We start from the raw sequence: 23,160 nt of genomic DNA, 5'->3' as shown, positions 1-23,160 counted from the left end.
CTCTCTCTCTCTCTCTCTCTCTCTCTCTCTCTCTCTCTTCAATCTCTATGTCTCTCTCTGAATCCCCCCCACCTCCTCACACACTGATACTGGAATATCAGTACTGTTTGTGCTATAATGCTCTTATTGTTAACCTGTTAACCTTATTGTTAATATGTTGTAGCATCCACAGATTTCCCTATGGCTTGTTCACAGCCAGCCAAAGTCACAAGTTTCCTCTTCAAGGCTGTTAGAACAGCACTCCTATAAAGGAGAGAGAGAGAATAGTCTGTTCTCTTTCATCTCTCTTATCTGTGGATAGAGATGCAGACCTTGAAGTGCCTCAATAGACAGTAATTATTTATATGTTGTTTACACAAGAAATTACACCATGAACTTAAGTAGTGGTTGACCGATATATATCACAAAGGCCAATAAATTAGCCAATATTCAGATCAAATAAATTTCCCATTTGGCCGATTAGTTTCTCGAGCTGCCAAGAGCCGCCTGCTTGGACGTGATGGAGCCGTCTGAGACACGTAAATGACCAGTCATAGTTTGTTTTGTTGTTATTGCCATCATGTTACCACAATAATAAACTGTGCAGTATAATATATATTTTTTTTTTATGTTTTATTTTTATATAGTATTGATTTATTCATTGGTTTAGTATTTTGTAACACCTTAACACACTACACACTACACACTAGACAGATGGTCCACCTTTTTTGTCTGTTTAAAAGGCAAGAAATACATTTCTGGGTAAATGCATTCCAGATAGAATGTTAATTATGGCAACATATATCTGCTCTTCATTTTTCATGGAAATGTGTGTTTAGATTCCAGGAATGTCCTGGAAATGCTTTGGAATTCTATTGACTACAGTCTACAAATGCTTATTCATATTCCTCCTTGTTGTTCTGTCTGTCTCATAGTATCCTTGTTTTCTTTCTAGATCTAGAACAGGATGAGAGCACGTCATTTTACATCTTCAATGTTGGCCAACCTCCTTCAGTGGTGAACCAATCACATGGTCTCCAGCGGCATGGAGGCCCACACCCAGCCCAACTCATTGCCACCTCTTCCTCTTTGCAAGCACACCACAAAGCCTATGAGCCCAGCTATAAACCTCAGGACTCTAAATACACTCCCACAGGGGTAGGTGGGGTAGGGAGCGGCCCACCCAAGGCTTTTGAGTGTCCGAGCATTCAGATCACCTCCATCTCCCCGAGCTGCCAGCAGGAGATGGAGGCCAGTGAGAATGAGATGAGAGGGAAGGGTCCAGAAGGAGAGTACCATGACAGACCTCTGTCTCGAGATCACCTGTACCTGCCTCTGGATCACTCGTACCGGGATTCATCCCTGAGTCCGAGTCCATGCAGCAGCCTTTCCTCGCGTAGCTGGTTCTCTGACGCATCATCTTGTGAGTCCATGTCACATGTGTACGATGACGTTGATTCAGAGTTGAATGAAGCAGCGGCACGTTTCACCCTAGGGTCGCCACTCACCTCGACCGGCTGCTCTCCGCAGGCTGGACCGCAAGAGGAATTATGGCAACAACAGCATCATCACCCGGCCTTCACTCACTCTCATTCACATGCACATTCACTCTCACCCTGCCAATCGCCCTGCCACTCACCCCGTACGAGCATCACCGATGAGAACTGGCTGAGCCCTCGCTCGCCTTCACGCCCCTCTTCACGCCCGACATCACCCTGCGGGAAAAGACGCCACTCCAGTGCTGATATATGCTACCTGGGCACTTTATCACCCCATCACTCCCCAACCACCACGCCCGGTCCCTCGCCCAGGGGCAGTGTGACAGAAGAAACCTGGATAGGAAGCCCCTCAATGGGTGTATCACCTTTCCAATGTTGTCCTTCCGAGGCGGACATCCCCTCCAAGACAAGGAAGACCTCCCAGGACTGTACAGCAGCAATCCAGCCAGGGAATGGTGACCTGGGCATGGATGATTCTGGGAATGTATCTCCTTTGCTTGACTCCCCTGCTGAGGACAGCATGCACAGTTTAAAGAAGGATGGATCTGGAGATCAGTTTCTCTCCGTCCCATCTCACTTCACATGGAACAAACCCAAACCAGGACATACACCAATTTTCAGGTAAACCCACTCATTTGCTTTGAAGAGGCATTATCAGCAGTAACCATTACTAAATTATTAGCAATACAGCTGTGATCTTTTATATGGCCAGGATGTGCTAAGTTCATGTCAGCAAAGCTTTGTATGACTTTTTCCTTACAAGTGTGCAAGTTAAAATGTGCAAAATAAAATAAAAAGAATAAGAGACCATAAAAGGGACAATAGGTAATGGACCATATCAGCAGCTCAGACACGTGTGTTGACTAGCTCTGTTCCAAAACCTAGTGAGCACTACTACATAGTCAGCTGCCTTCTAAGGCAGCATCCTAACTGAAATGGTGACTGATTTGTAATGCTGTACATAAGCAGCAACACTCAACACTGAAAGGTCACACATCTCACAAATATGATATGAATTGATGTGAGTTGATGTCAAGGCAGAGAGTGTTAGCTTGATTCTAACAATGCAGTACTCTAAAAATACATGGATGGAAATATGGAAATAGTCCTTTTTTAATTAGATTGAGCTATTTATCGATACTATATAGTATATATTTATATCAGCATTTCTCTTGAGTCCATCCACCATCTTGGATTTTTTTTTTTACTGAGCTTGTTGCAATGCATTCTGTGAGCACCTTATCCTCAGGGTCCGAAATTAACACCCGTCAAGCCCCATATGCGGATAGATACGTTTTTTTTTTGGCTGGTGAATTTCGTGGTGTCATACGTCACTTTGGCGGGCGCTTTTTTCTCAGTTTGCGTTAGCTTGTAAAATAATGTAACATGTTCCAGTTTTGTCATCAAGGAGGTTCTGTAAGTGTTCAGTAAGTAAGGTTGCAGGTCTTTACATGGAACGGCCCTCATTAGCTAGTCCCGTTGCTCATCAAAAGTCTCAGTTTTCAGTGAGGATACCACGCTCATGTACTTGTATGTGTGGAGCTGGTGTTGTGAAAAGTACCACAGAAATATATCACTACTGTATAGTAAAGTAAAATTCATTGTAATACTATTACTATTACTAATAATAAATCAATAGTAATTGCATAATATTTAAGCAATATCTCACACATATGATGCTCTGTTATGCAGCATTTTATTTGACAAAAATAACTCCAAAGTTGTATTTTGGATAGTGCTGTGAGGTTCTGAATAAAATCACATCATTTAATAAAAATAATACAATATTATGTTGGAAATTTAATTGTTCTATTTTCATTTTATTAAAGTTTTAATTATATTAATTTATTTAGACACAATTTGATGATAAAATTGAAAGAAACTGTTGATATGGATTTCAGAAAAAAATAAAACAAACAGGTGTCAGTATCGGCAAGTACTGAAAAGGAAGTATGGGTACTCTTTTTCCAAAAAAAAAAAAATAAATATGGTATGATGACACCCCTAGTTAGCAGTAAATCTGTGAGCCAGCTCTTTTTAGTGAATCAAAAAGTCTTATGAATCAGTTGGATCTGACTGAATTCTGACTCCTGACTCCATATAAACCAAAATCTGTTGCTGTGTTATGTGTACTTGAGGCACATGAGACTCATGAGATTTACTTACTGGTTGTTCATATGACAACATGTAGTTTAAAATACACATTCAGTTTTGTTGTAATAAGTGAATAATCTGAAAAATAATTCTAAATGAACTATCTGCCAATTAAATATTTCAGAAATAATAACACAATACAGTTCTTTAAAAAAGTAGCTTACAGTATTGTTTATTTGTCTCTCATGTCTGTAAACTCCACTTGTAAAATGCAATAATAAATAAATACATGGCCGGTAAGAAATCTTACTGGCTGGTAAATGTTTTCATCTATGGCTGGTGGGCTAAAAAGTTAATTTTGGACCCTGCTTATCCATGAAGGAGACATGCGATGCTGTACTACAATGCTGGCAAAACAAGGTTTCTTAGAAGGCAGAATAATAAATACGGTGCCTACTGTTTGGGACAACCTTCGTGTCAGGAGTGTACACATAATGCCTGTCTGTCTATGATGCATGTATATGAAGCCTATAATAGTGTCTAGGAAGGTAGCTAACTAGTTTTTACAACAGAACTATTATTTATTTATAGTTGCATGAGGCAGCTAAGAATTCAGTGAATCGATGAACAGAAAGGGTTAAAAGTGTGTCTGCTATACATACACTATATTGCCAAAAGTATTCGCTCATCTGCCTTTAGACACATATGAACTTAAGTGACATCCCATTCTTAATCCATAGGGTTTAATATGACGTCGGCCCACCCTTTGCAGCTATAACAGCTTCAGCTCATCTGGGAAGGCTTTCCACAAGGTTTAGGAGTGTGTTTATGGGAATTTTTGACCATTCTTCCAGAAGCGCATTTGTGAGGTCAGACACTGATGTTGGACGAGAAGGCCTGGCTCGCAGTCTTCGCTCTAATTCATCCCAAAGGTGCTCTATCGGGTTGAGGTCAGGACTCTGTGCAGGCCAGTCAAGTTCTTCCACACCAAACTCGCTCATCCATGTCTTTATGGACCTTGCTTTGTGCACTGGTGCGCAGTCATGTTGGAACAGGAAGGGGCCATCCCCAAACTGTTCCCACAAATTTGGGAGCATGGAATTGTCCAAAATCTCTTGGTATGCTGAAGCATTCAGAGTTCATTTCACTGGAACTAAGGGGCCAAGCCCAGCTCCTGAAAAACAACCCCACACCATAATCCCCCCTCCACCAAATTTCACAGTTGGCACAATGCAGTCAGACAAGTACCGTTCTCCTGGCAACCGCCAAACCCAGACTCGTCCATCAGATTGCCAGATGGAGAAGCGTGATTCGTCACTCCAGAGAACGTGTCTCCACTGTTCTAGAGTCCAGTGGCGGCGTGCTTTACACCACTGCATCCGACGCTTTGCATTGCACTTGGTGATGTATGGCTTGGATGCAGCTGCTCGGCCATGGAAACCCATTCCATGAAGCTCTCTACGCACTGTTCTTGAGCTAATCTGAAGGCCACATGAACTTTGGAGGTCTGTAGCGATTGACTCTGCAGAAAGTTGGCGACCTCTGCGCACTATGCGCCTCAGCATCCGCTGACCCCGCTCTGTCATTTTACGTGGCATACCACTTCGTGGCTGAGTTGCTGTCATTCCCAATCACTTCCACTTTGTTATAATACCACTGACAGTTGACTGTGGAATATTTAGTAGTGAGGAAATTTCACGACTGGACTTGTTGCACAGGTGGCATCCTATCACAGTACCACGCTGGAATTCACTGAGCTCCTGAGAGCGGCCCATTCTTTCACAAATGTTTGTAGAAGCAGTCTGCATGCCTATTTGCTTCATTTTATACACCTGTGGCCATGCAAGTGATTGGAACACCTGAATTCAATTATTTGGATGGGTGAGCGAATACTTTTGGCAATATAGTGTATCTGTGCATCGGGTAATGCCTGTGTGTGCATGCATCTGTGTGTGTGTGTGTGTGTGTGTTAGTCAGATGAAGGGTTATGTGTGTGCCCCAAACTCTGTTACTATAAATCAGTAAAGAGAGTGTGTGGCTATGGCTAGCAAACGTTTCCCTACCCACAATGATTTTTGACCACACCAGCACACACACTAGTGCTGCAACTAATGATTATTTTGATAATCAACTAATCTAACGATTATTAGAATGATTATTTGACTATTCTGCGATTATTGCAATGATTAATCATTAGCTCTTAGCCAATTATTCAGCTTGTGCCTTGACTTAAAAGGTTGTATTAAACGTGCTTACTAACAATAAAGAGGACAAAATCATCTTTTAAAAATACCTCTAAACGACATTCAGTGAATTAAAGGAAAAATGAGTTTTTAAGTTTAATTCAGAAAAAAATTTACTGCAAAAACTCCAATTGTTATCAAGTGTTTTTGTCTTGTTTTCCATTTAAAGTTGTCTAAAAATCCTTAAAACAAGATACATTTACTTGAGAAGTAATATAAGATATTTAGACTTGCTTTAAGAGAATGTATCTTAAATATAAGTGTATGTTGTATACAAGTGTATTTTTTCACTTGGTTATACTTCTATGAGTGCAGTAAAGACAAAATATACTTATATTCAAGATCTATTCTCTAAAAGCAAGTCTAAATATCTTATATGCTGCTTCTCGGGTGAATGCATCTTTTTCTAAAGGATTTTTAGATATTTAAAAATATTTGTATTTTTAATATTAAATTCAACATTCTCCTATAAAACATTTTTCTTCTGCAGTATAGCTGCTAAAGTAAATGTACATTGCTTTAAATGAGTTTTAGATATTATTTTTGGAAAACAAGCCAAAAAAGCAAACAAATCAAAAATGTATTTTGTTGCAGTGTATAATGTCGCGAAGACTACCTCTCTTACCTTTCTGTTCACTTCAATCCATCTTTAACTCACAAAAAAAAGAAAACTCTCCTATTAATAAAGCTGTGTATTGGCAATTTTCTTCACGATAAGAAATGCACAGTGATGCATATATTATGATTCATTAAGTCGTGAGCCATCACGTTATAATCTAGCTGCATGAGGGGGATGAGCGTCCCTGCGACAGAGTGTGCCTAAGCCGGGTGCAGTTTCAATCTCTTCCCCTTAGATCGGGACACTTCGCGATTCACAGAAGAGGCGCTGACCGCACAGAGAAATGCCAGTTTCTAAGTTTGTAGTTATTTACACGACCTGCTTCCTTATTATTTGAACTTTAATAAAGGATGCATTAAAGATATAACGGTGAGGTGTTTCCTTTAATGATGCTCTGACACGCAAGTTTTGCTTCAGCAGAGCAACAACTCCGGGTCTGCTGTATTTCACAATGAGAGTACTTCTGTATTTACTTTTTTTTTTTTTTGCATTATAATTCCCTCATACTTTGCGATTTACATCACCTGAAGCTGTGAAAGTTTAGAGTGCATCTGGACTGAGAGCTGCGTTTTCTTCTTCAGTCAGGCGTGAGCTGCAGTGCTGCTCTCGCATGTCATCATTAGAGTTTAATGTGATCTCATGTTACGTTAAATGAGATCAAACGACTATTTGCAAAGAAAATTTATGTCAACAATGTTTTTATTGTTGATGTTGTCAATAACGTCGTCTAATCATTTCAGCCCTAACACACACACACACACACACCCACACACTTTTTTTTTTTACCAATCCAAACCCTTTATTATTAATCCACTATATATATATATATATATATATATATATATATATATATATATATATATATATATATATATATATATATATATATATCAAGTCAAGAAAACCTGCAGCAAGAGCATCATGCAGGAGCAGTGTTGACTAATATTTTTACAACCGTACCCTAATACAACAGAGACATGATACCTGATACTTGTTATATGAGCTCACTGCTCCTGCTGTCTGCCATCGGACCTGTGTGTGCGCGTGTGTGCACGTGTGTGCGCGCGCATGTGTGCTGGCTCTCCATCAATCGGCAGCAATAGAAAGATCTAGAAGCTTGTCTGGTTTAACAGATGGGTGTGCTATGGCAGGGTGGGTGAAGTGTTGGCACTCTAGTTTATAGTGGAATTAGCTAGAGAAAGACAGCTGAACATAACACTTTCAGATGAAGACACTCACATGTTCTTCGTAGGGGTGGGAATCACAAGGTAACTGGCGATACGATATCATATTGATATTTAGGCCACAATACGATATTATTGCGATTATTTTTGGTGTTTTGTGATTCAAATCTACAATATATTGCAATATTTCATTCAATGTTTCTCATTCGTCTTCATCGGACTTAAGAGAACTGTTTCCAAATCACCAAAGGCATTGTTAAATTAATATAAAAGTGGCAAGTTACAAAATAAGCCCAGTTTATTTCCTAATATCTATGTACAATGCAAAGCCATAAGCATATAAGTATTGTTTTTAATTGCATTATATTGTTATAACAGCATTCTTCTTAATGTTCATTTAGTGAAAAACTGTGGAAAACATGCCTTGATTTTTTTAATTCTTTAAAAAATATATTAAAATAATTCTTTAAATATTTTGAGTTTACTAGGCAACCACTGTTTGGTTGATATGATCTTCTGATTAAAAAAAAAATCACCCTTTTAAGCCATTTCAAAGCAAATACTTAAATATTAAGATTAGTGGTTAACCGATATATCAATGAGGCCGATAAGACATGTAAACGTCCAGTCACGGTTAATTTTATTGTTACGTGCCATCATGTTACTACAGTAATAGACCTGTGTGCAACACAGTCTCATTTGAACGGTCCGGATATCAGAGCTGCAGCAGACGCGTTTGAGCTCATAATGTTAAAGTGCTCGTCTGTTTCATTCTCCCTCCCTCTCCTCAACAGTTCCCTTTCATTTTTAACTGTCTTAAAGTTTTTGTAATGATAAAAAGGCAAAAATCAATAAAATTAATAACATATACCGTCTGCAAATATGTGCATATCTCATTTAAACCGATTTAATAAACCAGCACCACACAACTTCAGTAGATCCAGAATCCTGTTGAACACTCATAAATCTTCCTCTGAAGCACGCATTCTACCAGTCTCTCCTCAACAGTTCCCTGTAACTTGTGGTGCACCGATCAGGAAATTTGAGGCCGATACCAATCCGTGTTTTTTTATTTTTTTTTAACACTAAGATCGGCTGATACCGATTTTATTTATTTTTTAATTTTTTTAAGTGCCCTTTGCCACACTTTTGCAAGTTATATTGTACAGTTATATGTTTATGCCCCACACAGATAAATTATGGTAACACTTTACATAAAGGTTCCATTTATGAACACTATTTAACAACATTACTGTAGTTAACATGAACTAATGAACTTATTGTTAGTTACAACATATACTATTACATTTTTTAAATCAAAAGTTGTATTAGTTAACATTACTTAATGCACTATGAACTAACAATGAACAATTGTAATTTTATTAAATAACATTACAATTAATAAAGGCTGTAAAAATATATTGTTCATTGTTTGTTCATACCTAATGCATTAACTAATGTTAACGAATGGAACTTTTTTATAAAGTTACCAAAATTACATAAAAATTACATTGATTGTGAATTGCTAACATTTATTTGTTTTGAAACAGTTGAATAGTTCTGCTGTCAATATCAAAAGGTCATTGTGACATACTGGTAAGCAGTAAAAACAATGAGAGCATCACACACAGCAGAGGTGCGTTCAGAAATAAGAAAAATATATCCATTACAAGCTCTAAAACTGCTCCAGTGAGAAATCATTAATATCTATGATTTGTTTACTGTCTTTGGCGTTTTGCTGTAGCACAAATCACTAATTATTAAGCAAATGCGTGAAGACACAGTGCCGTTATGGTTAAAATGTAATTGTTGTGATTAGTGGTAATGTGACCAACATTAATCTGATTTAAATTGGGATCCTCATAGAATAGCACTGAGTTGAGTGACTGATGAGATACTGAAAGCACCTGGAGAGTGCACATGTTTCATTTACACCTCGAGTGAACATATTGAAGCTGAAAGTGCTCATGATCACTCATGATCTCTATTGCTCAACACAACTCTATTGCTCAATTGTCACAGACTTAAGACGAAGATCGGCTGATTTAGATCAGTGGCTGATCGATCAGTGCACCCCTACCTGTAACTTGTCTAATGATAAAAGGCAGATATCAATAAAACTTGTATTATATACCATCTGCAAATATACAGATATCTCATTTAAACAGATGTCATTCACGAACCTCACGAAAATCCAGCGTTTTCTTTCCTTCGAATGATCATCTAATCTTCCTCTGAAGTGCGTATTCTATGAGCCAGAATCAAAACTTCAGGATCAGGAACAAAAATTCCTCTGATTCACAAATCATGACGGTCAGTCCGTGACAATCCAAGCAGGTGATTCAGCCCACTTAAACTATCTTGCTGGATCCGCACGAGCGCATGAGTGCAAATTCAAAGTAAAAGCATTTCACGTGCGCTGTAAGTAAATGTCTTATTCACAATGCACTGTATGTGCAATTGGTTTGATTTAATATTTTTTTGAGTAAATGTGATTGCTAATGTGGACATGTCATCCATGGTTGCTGGACTACTGTGTGTACTGTTTTCCTTCTTCCTAATATATTAACAATTTCTTCATGTGCAAATAAATTAAAATTTGATGACTAAACAGAAATCTGAAGAAACTGCTATCTACCATTTAAAATACGATATAATTTTTTTGATTATTTTTTACAAAGTTAAAGTTTAGTGTGAAATTGAGTAAATATAGTGCTAAATAAGAGTTTATTCATTTTTTTAGCAATTTTATGTTTGTTATTTACTATATTAAATTGTGATATATTGGCATTGTATCGGCCACCCTGCTCTCTGGATATCGGCATCAGCCATTAAAAAACCCATATCGGGCAATCACTAATCAAGATACATAGCGTATATCATCACAAAGGTGAAAAATATCGAGATTAGGGGTGGAGAAAAATATTGTATATATTGTATCATGCGAAACGACACTCACGATACATAAACAAACACATTATAATGTAATTAAAACCAGCGCAACACTGAGAGCTGCAAAACAATCTCCTGCGCTGAGCGCACTCAGGTAAAACAGAGCAACTAGTCTACAGTACAAAGGCGAGAATATCGATGGCAAATGCCATGTAGATTGTAGCGTTACAGCTTGTCGAATTTGCCAAACAACGAATTTGTGACATACAACTAGAGCGCAAACTGCCTTGGCGGTTGACATATGCTACCGTTGTCGTGTTGTCTGTCAGAACTAACACGTGCTTGCCCTGGATCAACGGCCGAAACCTCCGCAGGGCGAGCAGAATTGCCAACAACTCGAGGCAGTTGATGTGCCAATGTAGTCACGGACCCGTCCAGAGGTCGGCGGCTGCGTGCCTGTTGCAAACAGCGCCCCAGCCCGTTTTGGAGGCACCTGTCGTGACCACGACGCGCCTGGAGACCAGTTCTAGAGGAACACCTGCTCGTAGAAACGAGAGGTCGGTCCAAGGGCTGAAAAGACGGTGACAGGCCGGCGTGATGACCATGCGACGTGTCCCGTGGCGCCATGCCCATCTGGGGACTCGAGTCTGGAGCCAGTGCTGAAGCGGCCTCATATGCATCAACTCGAGCGGGGTGGCCACCGCTGAGGATGCCATATGCCCCAGGAGACTCTGAAAAATTTCAGTGGAACCGCTGTTTTCTGTTTGAACGCCTTCAAACAGGCCAGCACCAACTGGGCGCGCTCATTCGTAAGGCGCACGCCATCAAGAAGACTGAGTCCAACTCCAAACCGAGAAAAGAGATGCTCTGAACCGGGAGGAGCTTGCTCTTTTTCTAGTTGACCCGAAGGCCTAGTTGGCTGAGGTGTGAGAGCACCAGGTCCCTGTGTGCGCACAACATGTCTTGAGAATGAGCTAGGATTAGCCAGTCGTCAAGATAGTCGAGAACGCGAATGCCCACCTCCCTTAACGGGGCAAGGGCAGCCTCTACGACCTTCGTAAAGACGCGAGGAGACAGGGACAGGCCGAAAGGGAGGACTTTGTACTGATACGCCTGACTCTCGGACGCAAACCGCAAGAAGGGTCTGTGTCGAGGAAGGATCGAGACGTGGAAGTACGCATCCTTCAGGTCTACCGCCATGAACCAATCTTGATGCCAGATGCTCGCCAGAATGCGTTTTTGCGTCAGCATCTTGAACGGGAGTCTGTGTAAAGCCTAGTTCAGAACTCACAGGTCCAAGATTGGCCGCAACCCACCGCCTTTTTTCGGTACGATAAAGTAGGGGTTGAAAAACTCCGCAAGGTAGCAGCGTTTTCGTCCTTCACCAAGGTGAAGTGGACACTGCTGAACCTGGGCAGACGCCCGGCGAAGTGAATCACGCAGCCGAGTCGGACGGTCCGGACCAGCCCTCGCGACGGATTGGAAAGCACAAGGCATGCGTCCAAGTTACGTGCAAGGGGGACCAAAGGGACAACGTCATCAGACGTACCGGCAGGTGGGGCCTCGTGGCGGGGCGGAGCTCGAGGTGCCACACCACGTCATGGCCGTGCTGAGTCTAAGGACATCGAAGCTCTTACCTGGCTCCTTGTGACCACCCCCGGAACAGCCTGGGATGAGGGAGGAAGAGGCCTGTCCTCGTGACATTTGTGCCACAGCCGGGCGCTCAGGGGTGGAGGACCGCCGCTGGAGTGCCAAACCTGCCAAATAGAGTGGTGGACGGTGGTCGTGATGACGGCCATGCACACCGGATACGTGACCCAGGGAACAAGGAAACCACTCTTGCTGAGCTCTTGAGTACTGCAGCCACTTGGGCATGCAGCGCAATTAAATGCAAAAGGTAACAAAAAGATGAAGATCTGCTTACCAGCTCCAGAGCAGCAGGTTTCGTTGTCCCTGGGTCAAAGACCAGAGGTGTCTCGTGCTCCCAAGAGTGACCCCTATTGTCACTACATCGACACAATGTCGAGTGAGTGACAGATAGGGAACAACATTTGATTATGAAAACCCTCCGATGAGGGAAGAGTTGTTTGAGATATCTTTGCCGAAAGATGAACAACATAGCGTAAAGCCATATGATAATGGCGACGTTGCGTGCAATAGCTTTCGTTGAAAGAAAACAACATTTGATTGTGAACCCTCTGATGAGGGCGGACATTGTTTGATGGTTATCTTTGCCAAAGTGAACAGCATACATAAAGCCATACGATAATGGCGATGTTGTCGTGCAATACCCTGTTGAAAGATATCCCATGATAGTGTGAGCTTTCCAGCGAGGGCGAGCTGGCTTGTGCAATACCTATGCAAAGGAAACCATGCTTGAGATTATGGAAGTCCTGGCGAGGGGGGTAGACATAGTTATGCATTATCCTTGCAAGACAATGGACGTGCTTGAAATGAATCATTGTGTAGGGAAAGATGTGATGAGAGCCACCAACCACCACCAGATAGGTATGAAAACTTAAGGCTGATGGAGAGTTGAGCTTGTTTGATGATTTGGGTTAGGTTGACTATATATCAGGTAGGATTAGGAAGACCAGGAAGACCATGGTCTGTGGAACTGCTGGAAGCGAAATGAGAGAGGGAGTCAACGATTACTTTTAAAAACCCAGGAATGTGTCTGGCTGAGATAATGAAGTTGCAGGAAATGCTCTGCCATGTCAGACGTCTCATAAGGTACATGATGGCTAGAGGAGGACCGGCCTAATTGATTATAGTGACGACTGCGGAATTGTCGCAAAAATACGACGTGTTTGTGTGTCCAAAGGGAACCCCATGTAATGCTGGCCATGATAATGGGATCAATTTCAAAGAGCAGATGAGGGAGTGTAGGAAGCTATATTGAAAAATTAGTCTGGCCATTTCCCTGTGAACCATGATCCTAGAAAATATCCCCCGAATCTTACGGAGGGAGCCGTGTCCGTGAAAAGGGACTTGTCATCCGGGGATTCTTTTTTTTTTTTTTTTTTTGTGAAAAAAGGAAATGCCATTCCAGTGATTTAATAGCTGTGACCAGAAGAGGCGGTCCGAGCGGCAGCAGTCATCAATTGATATGTTGGAGAGCTTGTCTACAGAGGTGGGAAACAAAGGAGTGGCCTTAAGGAATAATGGACATGGCAAAATTGAGGTGGCCTAAGAGGGACAGGAGATCGCGTTATGAGACCCAAACTGACCAGAGAACGATGTGCAAATATATATATATATATATATATATATATATATATATATATACAGTATATATATATATATATATATATGCATACATTGAGTGGAGCAAAACGAAAACTTTAAAATTGCGGAGTGGTGGTGGTGTAGTGGACTAAAGCACTGAACTGAACTGGAAGGTTGTTGGTTCAATCCCAACAGCCACCACCACTGTGTCCTTGAGCAAGGCACTTAACTCCAGGTTGCTCCAGGGGGATTGTCCCTGTAATCAGGGCACTGTAAGTCGCTTTGGATAAAAGCGTCAGCCAAATGCATAAATGTAAATGTAAAATCAATTAGGCATTTGGCAACATAGTTGAAGAAATAACAAAAGCATTAGGAGGGAGCTATGACTTACCAGCAGGAACTGAAATTAACAGTAGCAAGATGATATTAATGAGCTTGAAGATCCCCGTAGACTGAAACATGGTCCAACCGAAGATGAAAGTGAATGATTTATGAAGACATGCGATACAAATTTCTGTACTTTAATGATGCCTGAATGAGTAATAAAATGTAAATATGCCGTGAAAAAGGAATTACCCCCTGTGTGACCTAATCATTTAGATGATATGGATTACGCTGGTAATGAAATTATCTGATGAATAAGGGAATGCAGTGCGGAGCCTACCGCTAGGTGTCAGAGGTGCGCCGCAACAGTGGTGCTTCCGAGGGAACGAGGAAGTATGTATAGATTAAGAAAACACTGCGTTTTCCGAAGCGGCATTAATGCGCCCTTGAAAGCGCTCTGGTAGGGAACACCGCTCGAAATGTTGAACCCAACGAAATAAGTAAATTATTTCACTAAGGACCCTTTCACGAGACTTTAGTGAAGACTATATTAATTGTGATGTCATGCTCCCTCGGAGTGCCCACATCATGAGCTCTGTCTTTCCTAGTGAGTAGGACATAGGGATGGTACCTTGTATTGGAAAGCACCCGCTACGTGATTTAGAGCGAAGAGCGGCCAACAAAACAGGGATATCTTACTGAATGAAGTGATGACACCCCGTACAATAAGCACTGTACGTCATAACATGCCTGAGTATCTTAATCCCCCGATGGGGAACACTCGGCATGCAACACGGTGAATGACATGCAAGTGAACCTGACCGAGTTACCCTCATGTGATCACGCTATGGACGCGTGGTTGCCTGCCGTTACTATGAGAGCGAATGCGCTGTTGACATGAAATATTGCCTTTTGATATTGATGCAGATGTGTTATGATGAACAGACAGCATAGGCAACAGAAGGCCTAGACCCATGACTAAATCTGAATGCATTTGATGGATATGATGAGACTTGGTAAGGCGCACACTCCTTCCGCGCCGGGCCGTGCATTCCAATTGAGGATGCGGTGGCTCGATTGAGGGAGATCTCCTAAGTGAAAGAGATATGGATGAAGATCCGGGTTTGCTGATTGTTTACTCCCCATGGGTTTGATGCGGGCAGAAGTTGAGATGAAGTGACGGTGTCGTTGGGAAGGGAAGGCGGGCTTCCCGAAAATTCTGTCATCATTTACTCACGTTTATGCCGTTTGTAACCCATATGATTTTCTGTGCAACACAAGTTTTTTAGCACAATGTCTAGGCTGCTCTTTTCCATATATTAACAGTAAATAAGAACTTTGAAGTCATTATTCACTGACATTCTTGACTGAAACACTGAAAATCGTGACCTCCACTCATTACAATCTGGCACATTTATGGTATTTGCAAGAACTTTTTTGGTTGTGTACACCTGGACAGACAACTAACAATCTGCAATGTTCCAGGACCACATGACTTCCACAGTCACCACGCCCTGAAATCTCTCAGTCTGAGACATAGCCATGCCCTCAGTAGCAGCCATGCAGCAAAGAGTTTGAAGCCAGTAAAGAAAGAGTCTGTGGTAGACAGATTCATCTGTGGAAATATGTGGAAGGGGGCCAGTTTGGGCACCAACACCTTGTCAATGGAAATTAGTACAAGAGATTTATTCAGATTCTGTGGTTGTGACAAACAAAATAAGAGTTTCTTGACACAACAATGTAAAATATGACCTAAATGTCGAAACTATTATCAGAATAAAACTCCAAAGACATGTGTTACCATTAATCTAGCTGTTCACTATGTAATTACTCTGTTTTATGTTGATCTATTTACAGGGCATCATCCCTGCCTCCTCTGGACTGGCCGTTGCCAAGTCAGTATGGGCAGCTTGAGCTAAAGATCGAGGTTCACCCCAAAGCTCATCACAGAGCTCATTATGAGACAGAGGGTAGCCGAGGGGCTGTCAAGGCAGCATCTGGTGGACACCCTATTGTCAAGGTGAGAATCCACAGCGGGCGTCATACTGATGATGTAACTTACTTGCCTGGTTAGATACATTTGTTTCACCCAAAATTCCACTTTTACAACAATTGTACGAGGGGTTAAATCTAGTTCTGGGTTGTTCTTCAAAGCCTTGTGGACTTGATATCTTAGGACTTATTACGCTCACCACAAAAGTGGGAACAGAGCATGACACCATTTGTTCTCTCACAGGAAGAAGAACTTGAGAAGCAAAACCATGTAGAAAGAGTCTGCTATGTGGCCTAGTAACCTCATTACTGGTCATAAAATTCCTTTTACTGGGTAACAGCTAATGAGCGTGCGTTGTGGTGTTAGCAAGCTCTAAGTAAACAGTGTAGCTGAGTCTGATTAACCACTTTATATCATACTGACTGCTTCTGTGCTTCTTGTAACAGTCGTTCACCTTTGGGAGTGTAGAAGCATGCTTCAGTAGAGGTGATGGCATCATTTATGTAAAATGATGCCCAATTATTATCCTGCTGTATCATGTGGTACTCTCTTTATCAGATAGGTAAGCTTACCTGGCAGTCTCCCTAGGCTAATTCTTCTATAGATACAGAGAGAGAGAGAGAGCTTGTTGGTAAATATTTTATGGTCTTGGAGGCAGTGGCCTCTTTTGTGGCAGCCATAATGAAGCACAAGCACAACTCTGGAACCGAGATCAATGAACAGGTAAAGAAGAGAAGAAGACCTTTCCTCTGAATCATAACCTCTGGCTTTTAATGGTCCAGTAGACAACCACAATTACAGGCCTGCATTTCTGCCACATCACACCTCAGTCTTGTGTCTTGGGAGCCATTAATTGGCCATCATTCCTTGTTTATGACCTTCGTTAGGTTACTCACATGATCAGCTTTCATGATCAGTATTCTCATCTCTTTTATAGGGCTGTCTTTACAATGTCCTTTTTGTGACTGAACAATGCTTCTTGGTTCATTTGGGCCATTTGTATCTTTTTTGTTCTTTTTTTGGACTTCATAAATGTCAAAGCAAATCATATCTACACAATTTCATCAATACATCCTAAATGTAGTCAGCTCTCTTTGTGTGAATGGGTGGTTAGTATGACAGGTCATGTGCCCATGGATAAAACGTAGTAAAGTGTCTTAAAATGTATAATTATATGATTAATCAGTGCATTAGCAGAGTGTAATCAGTACACAAAAAATTGCGTTAAGAGCTGAATATCTATAGGATTGTATATGGTGATCCACAAAATAGTTTGTCTGTATTTGCAATTATATTTACACCTGCAAAAATCCTCATTTTTAAATTAAACAAGTATGTTTTTTAGAAAAGTTATAAAGTAATGTAAATCGTATAAAGGTCATGTATAATACAGAGAGTTTAGCTGTGGTTGAAAGATTTTGTCAGAGAAATGGGTAACATAAAGTTTCACTGTATTGTGAGTTTGTGCAATCAATTATTTGGACTGATCCATCTGTGGTAAAGCAGTCATTACTCCATAAAAACAGATAACTGAATCTCTGAAGGACATCAGAAGGTCAAGATGTGAGTTTTGCCATGCCATCTTTCATAAGATGGGATTGTTGTAGAGTTCATCATGGTAATATTGTGGGTCATGTGGTGTGACCTTACCCTACATTTTTTGTCAGTGATACATTAAAAGGATTGTTGCCATGTGTGTTTGCTGGAGTTTATGAAATGAACTAACTGCATGAAATAATTTGATGTGATATTATTTTGAATGTCATACGGTTTGATAAATCAATCACACCATAGTTTATATATACTATATAAATTACCTAGACAACAATATGTGCGTGTTATAGCATGTATTCAGTTATCCACAACATTATTAATATTTTAACATCCATCCTGTTTTTATTATAATTGCAGTGATCATATGGAAGTTAATGTTTTGTCTGTAAATTTATTTTAATAGTTGATTCCTTTTAATTATATTTTGCTCTGCCGAAATTATTCTGAGACAGATTTTGATGTTGTTGGTTTGTCTTTTTTGTTTTTTCTTCTTCTTTTTTTTATTGCACCCTTAATACTATACTTAATCATAAGCTTGATTTCAGTAGGCAAATGACTGGAAATACTGGATTAGTCTATCCTAAGATGTTTCCTTTAGGAAAGATATGCTCTTTCAAAAATTTTACAGAATAACTGTTGATTCATGGTTGAGAAAAATGTAACGAGATTGGGTTAAAATACAAACAAAGCACTCTGATTTTCAGGTTTGTTTGCTGAGACTTTCTCCAATGTTTCATGCTTAAAAATCAACCACCCATATACACATGAGAATCTGTATTGTGTGAGCGTGCCTTCCTTACTATTTCAAAGTATTAATGACTAACTCTTTAACATCATGGCCCCATCACCCCTCACACTATGACTGAGGATGCATAATTACCTCACATTAATGAAGTCTGCTCAGTGGTAGTCACACACCCACAGGGAAATACTGAGCTAGAAAAATGACTAAATTTTTCATTTTCCAGGTGATCATAATTTTATGAGAGGAGCATTAGATACTGTAAGTCCAAAATATTAGCTTGTAGAAAGACCTAATGACATAATGAATAGAGTTTAGCATGTTTAAGCTACTGACATCTATACAGATATGCAGGTATACAAACATGCAGTGGATCAGCAAAACCACTGGTAACTCAAGATTAGAATAGAGTGCAACAGTTGGGTTTGGGGATGAACATTTCTAATAATTTTCTTCACAGAGAAATTATTTTAATGACAATAATTATACCTTTAAAGTCAGACCTACAGTGAACTTTGAGATTAAGTCATGATATCTTCTGTAGAAGCCACAAATTGTGCTTTAATGGTGAATTTCCGGGTGAGAGCTGCATTGCCCATAATCCCCATTCACCAATAAAGCCCTTTTCCACCAACATGGTTCGGAGGCGGGTTCCTGGGCCGGTGCGAATTCTCGAACTGTTCAGTTTGTTTCCACCACAGAAAAGGCTGTTCTGGGGTGGAAAAACTGGTCCCACACCGATCCCAAAAGCTTGCTAGTCTCTACATAGGAACCGATTACGTCAGGGTGCGGAGGGGGGGATAATGTTTTGTCACCAGGTAAAGTTTTCCAAACAAAAACAGTTAAGCTAGCTACCATCTGCAGTAAGGACTGCTTCTTCACTCTATTACAACAAGGACAAAAAAAACAACACAAAAATGTCAGCACTTTACTTGCGTTATGGTCTTCTACAGAGATCCAAGATTATCTAGAGAGATCACAAAGGAAAAAAGAGACTATGAGTAGAAATGGCAAGAAATGATGCACGCCGGCTTCAATCGGATGACTGACCTCATCATAAATAAAAAAAAACAAAAAAAACGTAAACTGGGACCATAAGAAGGACCTAAACAAAAGCGACAGTGGAGGGAGCTACGATGTCTTGGATACCGACCAGTCAGCTAATTAACCGGGCCATTGAATTCAGTCAGTCAGGCTCGAATGTGTCGTGTCCTCTGTAGCTGATCTCTGTAAATTATTACATTTGCCAACTTTGTTAGTTCTCCTAACAATCTTCTCATCTTACTCTTCTCATTTTGTGCATTGTTTTGTACATTAAAGAGACTACTCACTCAGTTAGGAAGATCGCTGCTATCTTTTAAGTAAACCAGTTCAATTCTCAATCAAGACGCAAGAGCAATATCATATATGCTATGGCAAAATTCAAAATAAAACCATCTGCTACAGCAAAGTTAGTAATGATTCCATTGTTACAGTTTATAGTACTTAGCAAGTTTAGCCACATTAAATAGTTAATACAAAATAATCAAATTACGTTGTCCTGAGTATAGATGTGGTCTCTGGAAATCTTGTTGAGGAATGTAATAACATTGGATTCCATTTCTCTTTATGTTTAAATATGTCCTTAAAAAATGAAGTAAAAGCTGTACACAAACACTGTGATGCACCATGTTCGTTTGTTGGCAGGTAAGGTAGTCACATAAAACTGCCACATAGCCACGTAATCCGATTCGTCTCCATTCGGTCCGGTTACGAGCGACTTTAAAAGGAAATAACTGTCTTTTCTGGAAATTTGTTAAAAGAGGATACATACACACAATCACGAGAGCTTCACATGTCTTCTTTAGTGTGTCTGATATCAACACGGATGTCAAGCACGAACACCTGAAGCTCCTTTAAAACAGGCACTAAATCTGGGTGACGTTGCATTTATGCTTAGATTGAATTTCAACTGCATCTGGGAGAAACAGTGTGCCATTTTTTTCACACTTTCTTTGTATTTTTTTTTTACTTTGTTGCTCTTTAATATCATGTAGTAACACGCTGACTTAATGATTGATGTATGTCGTCATGAAACTGAGACCCTCCCCTCCAAATCCAAGTGGTCACAGGAGACGCATTTAAGCAGCCAGGTGTAAACAGCGATGTGTCTCACCTGACCACATGTGATCGGATCACCCGAGATGCATCTTAATACTAGGTGTAAATGGGGTCATACAGTACACTCAGCATAGTGTACAAATATTGGGTATTGACTTCTGTAATTAGGCTTCTATAATTAATTTTAACTAAATGTATTGTTTTAACAAATTTAATTTAATTATTATGGTTGAGTGCATTTTGTCTCCACATTGGAAAATCTGCATCAAGAAAATCTCCCATACCTTTAGACCTTTTAGCCGAGCAGCTGTTTACGATAATGTTTCACATGATGCTTTCTGGGGCAGGCGCTTCTGGAGCCCTAGGCAGCTATTGTGGAGTATCTGTTGTTGTGACGTCAGCGGGTAACACCACAGACTCCATCTGTCCCTGGAGTGAGCTTCTCTGGGGTGACTGGATCTTAGAGACAGAGAACAGACTCACTGACTCATGTTGCCGTCAGCAGCATTTGTGCTGCCAATTATCCAGGAGGACAGACCAATACACCTGTACTTTAGATGTGAACTAGCATTACTACTGTGTTTTTATGTGTTTATGACATTGTGAAAAAGAATGGAACACAAAAGAGAACACGAAGAAAATAAAAGAGGGATAAAAAAAAAATGCACTGACATATCTGTTGATAGACCCTGCCAAATTTTTTCCCATGCTTGTTCTTTGCTCCTCAATTTGCTATTGAGCTTGTAGTACATGAAGTTCTTTATTATCTCATGGAAAATGGTGAAGTAGAACTACTTGGCCTTTCCCCAAAATCATAACCAGAAAGAGAATGTGAGAGAGATAGTAGCTATATAATTGAAGGATGTAAAATCTGTGCTTTAGGGATAGTTCAAAATAATTTAGATTTTTGGCAAGCGGCATCAAGTTTTCTCCACATTGCAGCTTATTCTGGCTAAAACCCATCCACTTAAACAGGATGAGGCTATCTGACCAACTTGTTAAGTGACCAACTAAAGTTGTGATATTTTTGGCCTGGATAAATCTGAAATCAGATATAACCCTGAAAGCAAAGAGATTGGAAACTGCCGTTTTGCAAAAGCTCTTACTATTTATGTTCAATACGATCAAATGATCATTGAACTTGATGTCTGAGGCTGAGACTTTCAGTGGGCGAACAGACAGACTACGGAAGGGAGAGATATGATCTGAAAAAGCAGATTGTGTGTATGGGTGTGTATGTTTGTGTAAATGAATGCAAATGTGTGAGCCTGTGGTTTTGTATATGGATGCATTTGTAAGTGGATACAATTGTGTTTTTCACAACAGAAGTCCCTCTGCCTTCTGTTGTAGCGGTGATCAAACATGCTGTCAGTCACCTATTTCAACCTCTACCCTGTACCATTCTTCATCTCAGAGCAATAAAATCAGCCCCAATTACTGCAGGCCAGTGATTGTGTGTGTGTGTGTATGTGTAATGATGAGGGGGTCAGTTATGTGGATGGTTGGCCTAACACAATAAGGTCATAGGGTTGGGTTGTGAGGTCATGAAATGTACATTAAAGGGGCATAAACAGCCTAATCTTACAACTAAACACACACACACTCTCCAGCACTTTACCGCTTTAGTTAATGTGTAAGAAATCAGAGAGACAATTTGTGGTGAAAACTAGACGTGTGTATGTGTCAAGCTGCCATAACAGAAGGCTGAGGATTGCAGCGTACAGTAGCCAGACAAACACCAGCAAAACAAAGTGACAGTGTTTACTGCTAGTGTTGGACTGGGCTGATTCAAAGAACAGAGATCTACGAGGAATGCTATATAATGCCCTACAAACCTTGCTCAGGTCTCTCTCTCTCTCTCTCTCTCTCTCTCTCTCTCTCTCTCTCTCTCTCTCTCTCTCTCTCTCTCTCTCTCTCTCTGGACCCACTATAATGGGGGTTAATCAAAATCAGCACACCTGTTGCTATGAGACATGTAAGTTCTGAACCCATCTGGTGTAGACTTTCCTAAGTGTGTGTGTGAGAGAGAGAGAGACAGAAAGAGAGAAATCACAATTGAACTTCTTATACAAATAGATGTGCACAAAGGACAGTAGAGCTTACATTTGCTGTAGGATATGTTCATGTGTTTTCTCGTGACAAGAGGGTCACTTAGGCCTTTCACTTAAAAAGGCCTAGTGGAATCAGCACAAAAGGTGGAAACCAGCTTTATAAAAAATAAATAACCCTGTTTTATTAAAAGGAATATTTAAGGAATATTTCTGCCATATTAAGTTAATCAAGCTGTTGATTACCACATTTTTGCCTTGTCCCTCAGTTTGGGAAAAAATTAAAGAAAAATTGGGCTACATTTACAGTAACACATTTACAATGGAAGTCGAAGGGGTAAATGTACCAGGGGTTTTAAAAACAGAAATGTGAAGCTCATATTTTTGTATAAGCACCTTGTTCAGTACAAAAATGTCTATTATTTGTTCTGTAAAATTGTCTAAATCGTCCTTTTGATGTGGGACTACTTTTCTAGGTGGATGAATTTCTGGTTATAGATAATTGCCTTGGGTTCAGTTTGCTCCATGTAAACATTGATTACGAAATATTATGCCATGCCCCTTCTTGGTATCCTTCCGTAGATGTAAAGGTTACCGGGATTACTGGCTTTACCTGGTCATGACATGAGCTGAAATATTGGATTATAACTTTGAATAGAAA

The 23,160-nt window shown here is 40.3% G+C and overlaps 1 protein-coding gene across 2 annotated transcripts in view; it reads left to right on the top strand.

Moving 5' to 3' along the window:
- LOC127416131 (nuclear factor of activated T-cells, cytoplasmic 3-like) overlaps positions 1-23,160 on the top strand; it is a 109,795-nt gene that overhangs the window by 30,295 nt on the left and 56,340 nt on the right. For both annotated transcript variants that reach the window (XM_051655296.1, XM_051655287.1), the window contains exons 2-3: positions 935-2,099; positions 15,920-16,082. In XM_051655296.1, coding sequence (XP_051511256.1) covers positions 935-2,099; positions 15,920-16,082 — 1,328 coding nt within the window. The remainder of the gene's footprint in view (positions 1-934; positions 2,100-15,919; positions 16,083-23,160) is intronic.

The sequence above is a fragment of the Myxocyprinus asiaticus genome, chromosome 2 (assembly GCF_019703515.2).
Source record: "Myxocyprinus asiaticus isolate MX2 ecotype Aquarium Trade chromosome 2, UBuf_Myxa_2, whole genome shotgun sequence".
In the NCBI taxonomy this organism is placed as follows: Eukaryota; Metazoa; Chordata; class Actinopteri; order Cypriniformes; family Catostomidae; genus Myxocyprinus; species Myxocyprinus asiaticus.
The sequence above is the reverse complement of the archived record's forward strand: the minus strand, read 5'-3'. Positions and strand labels throughout refer to the sequence as shown.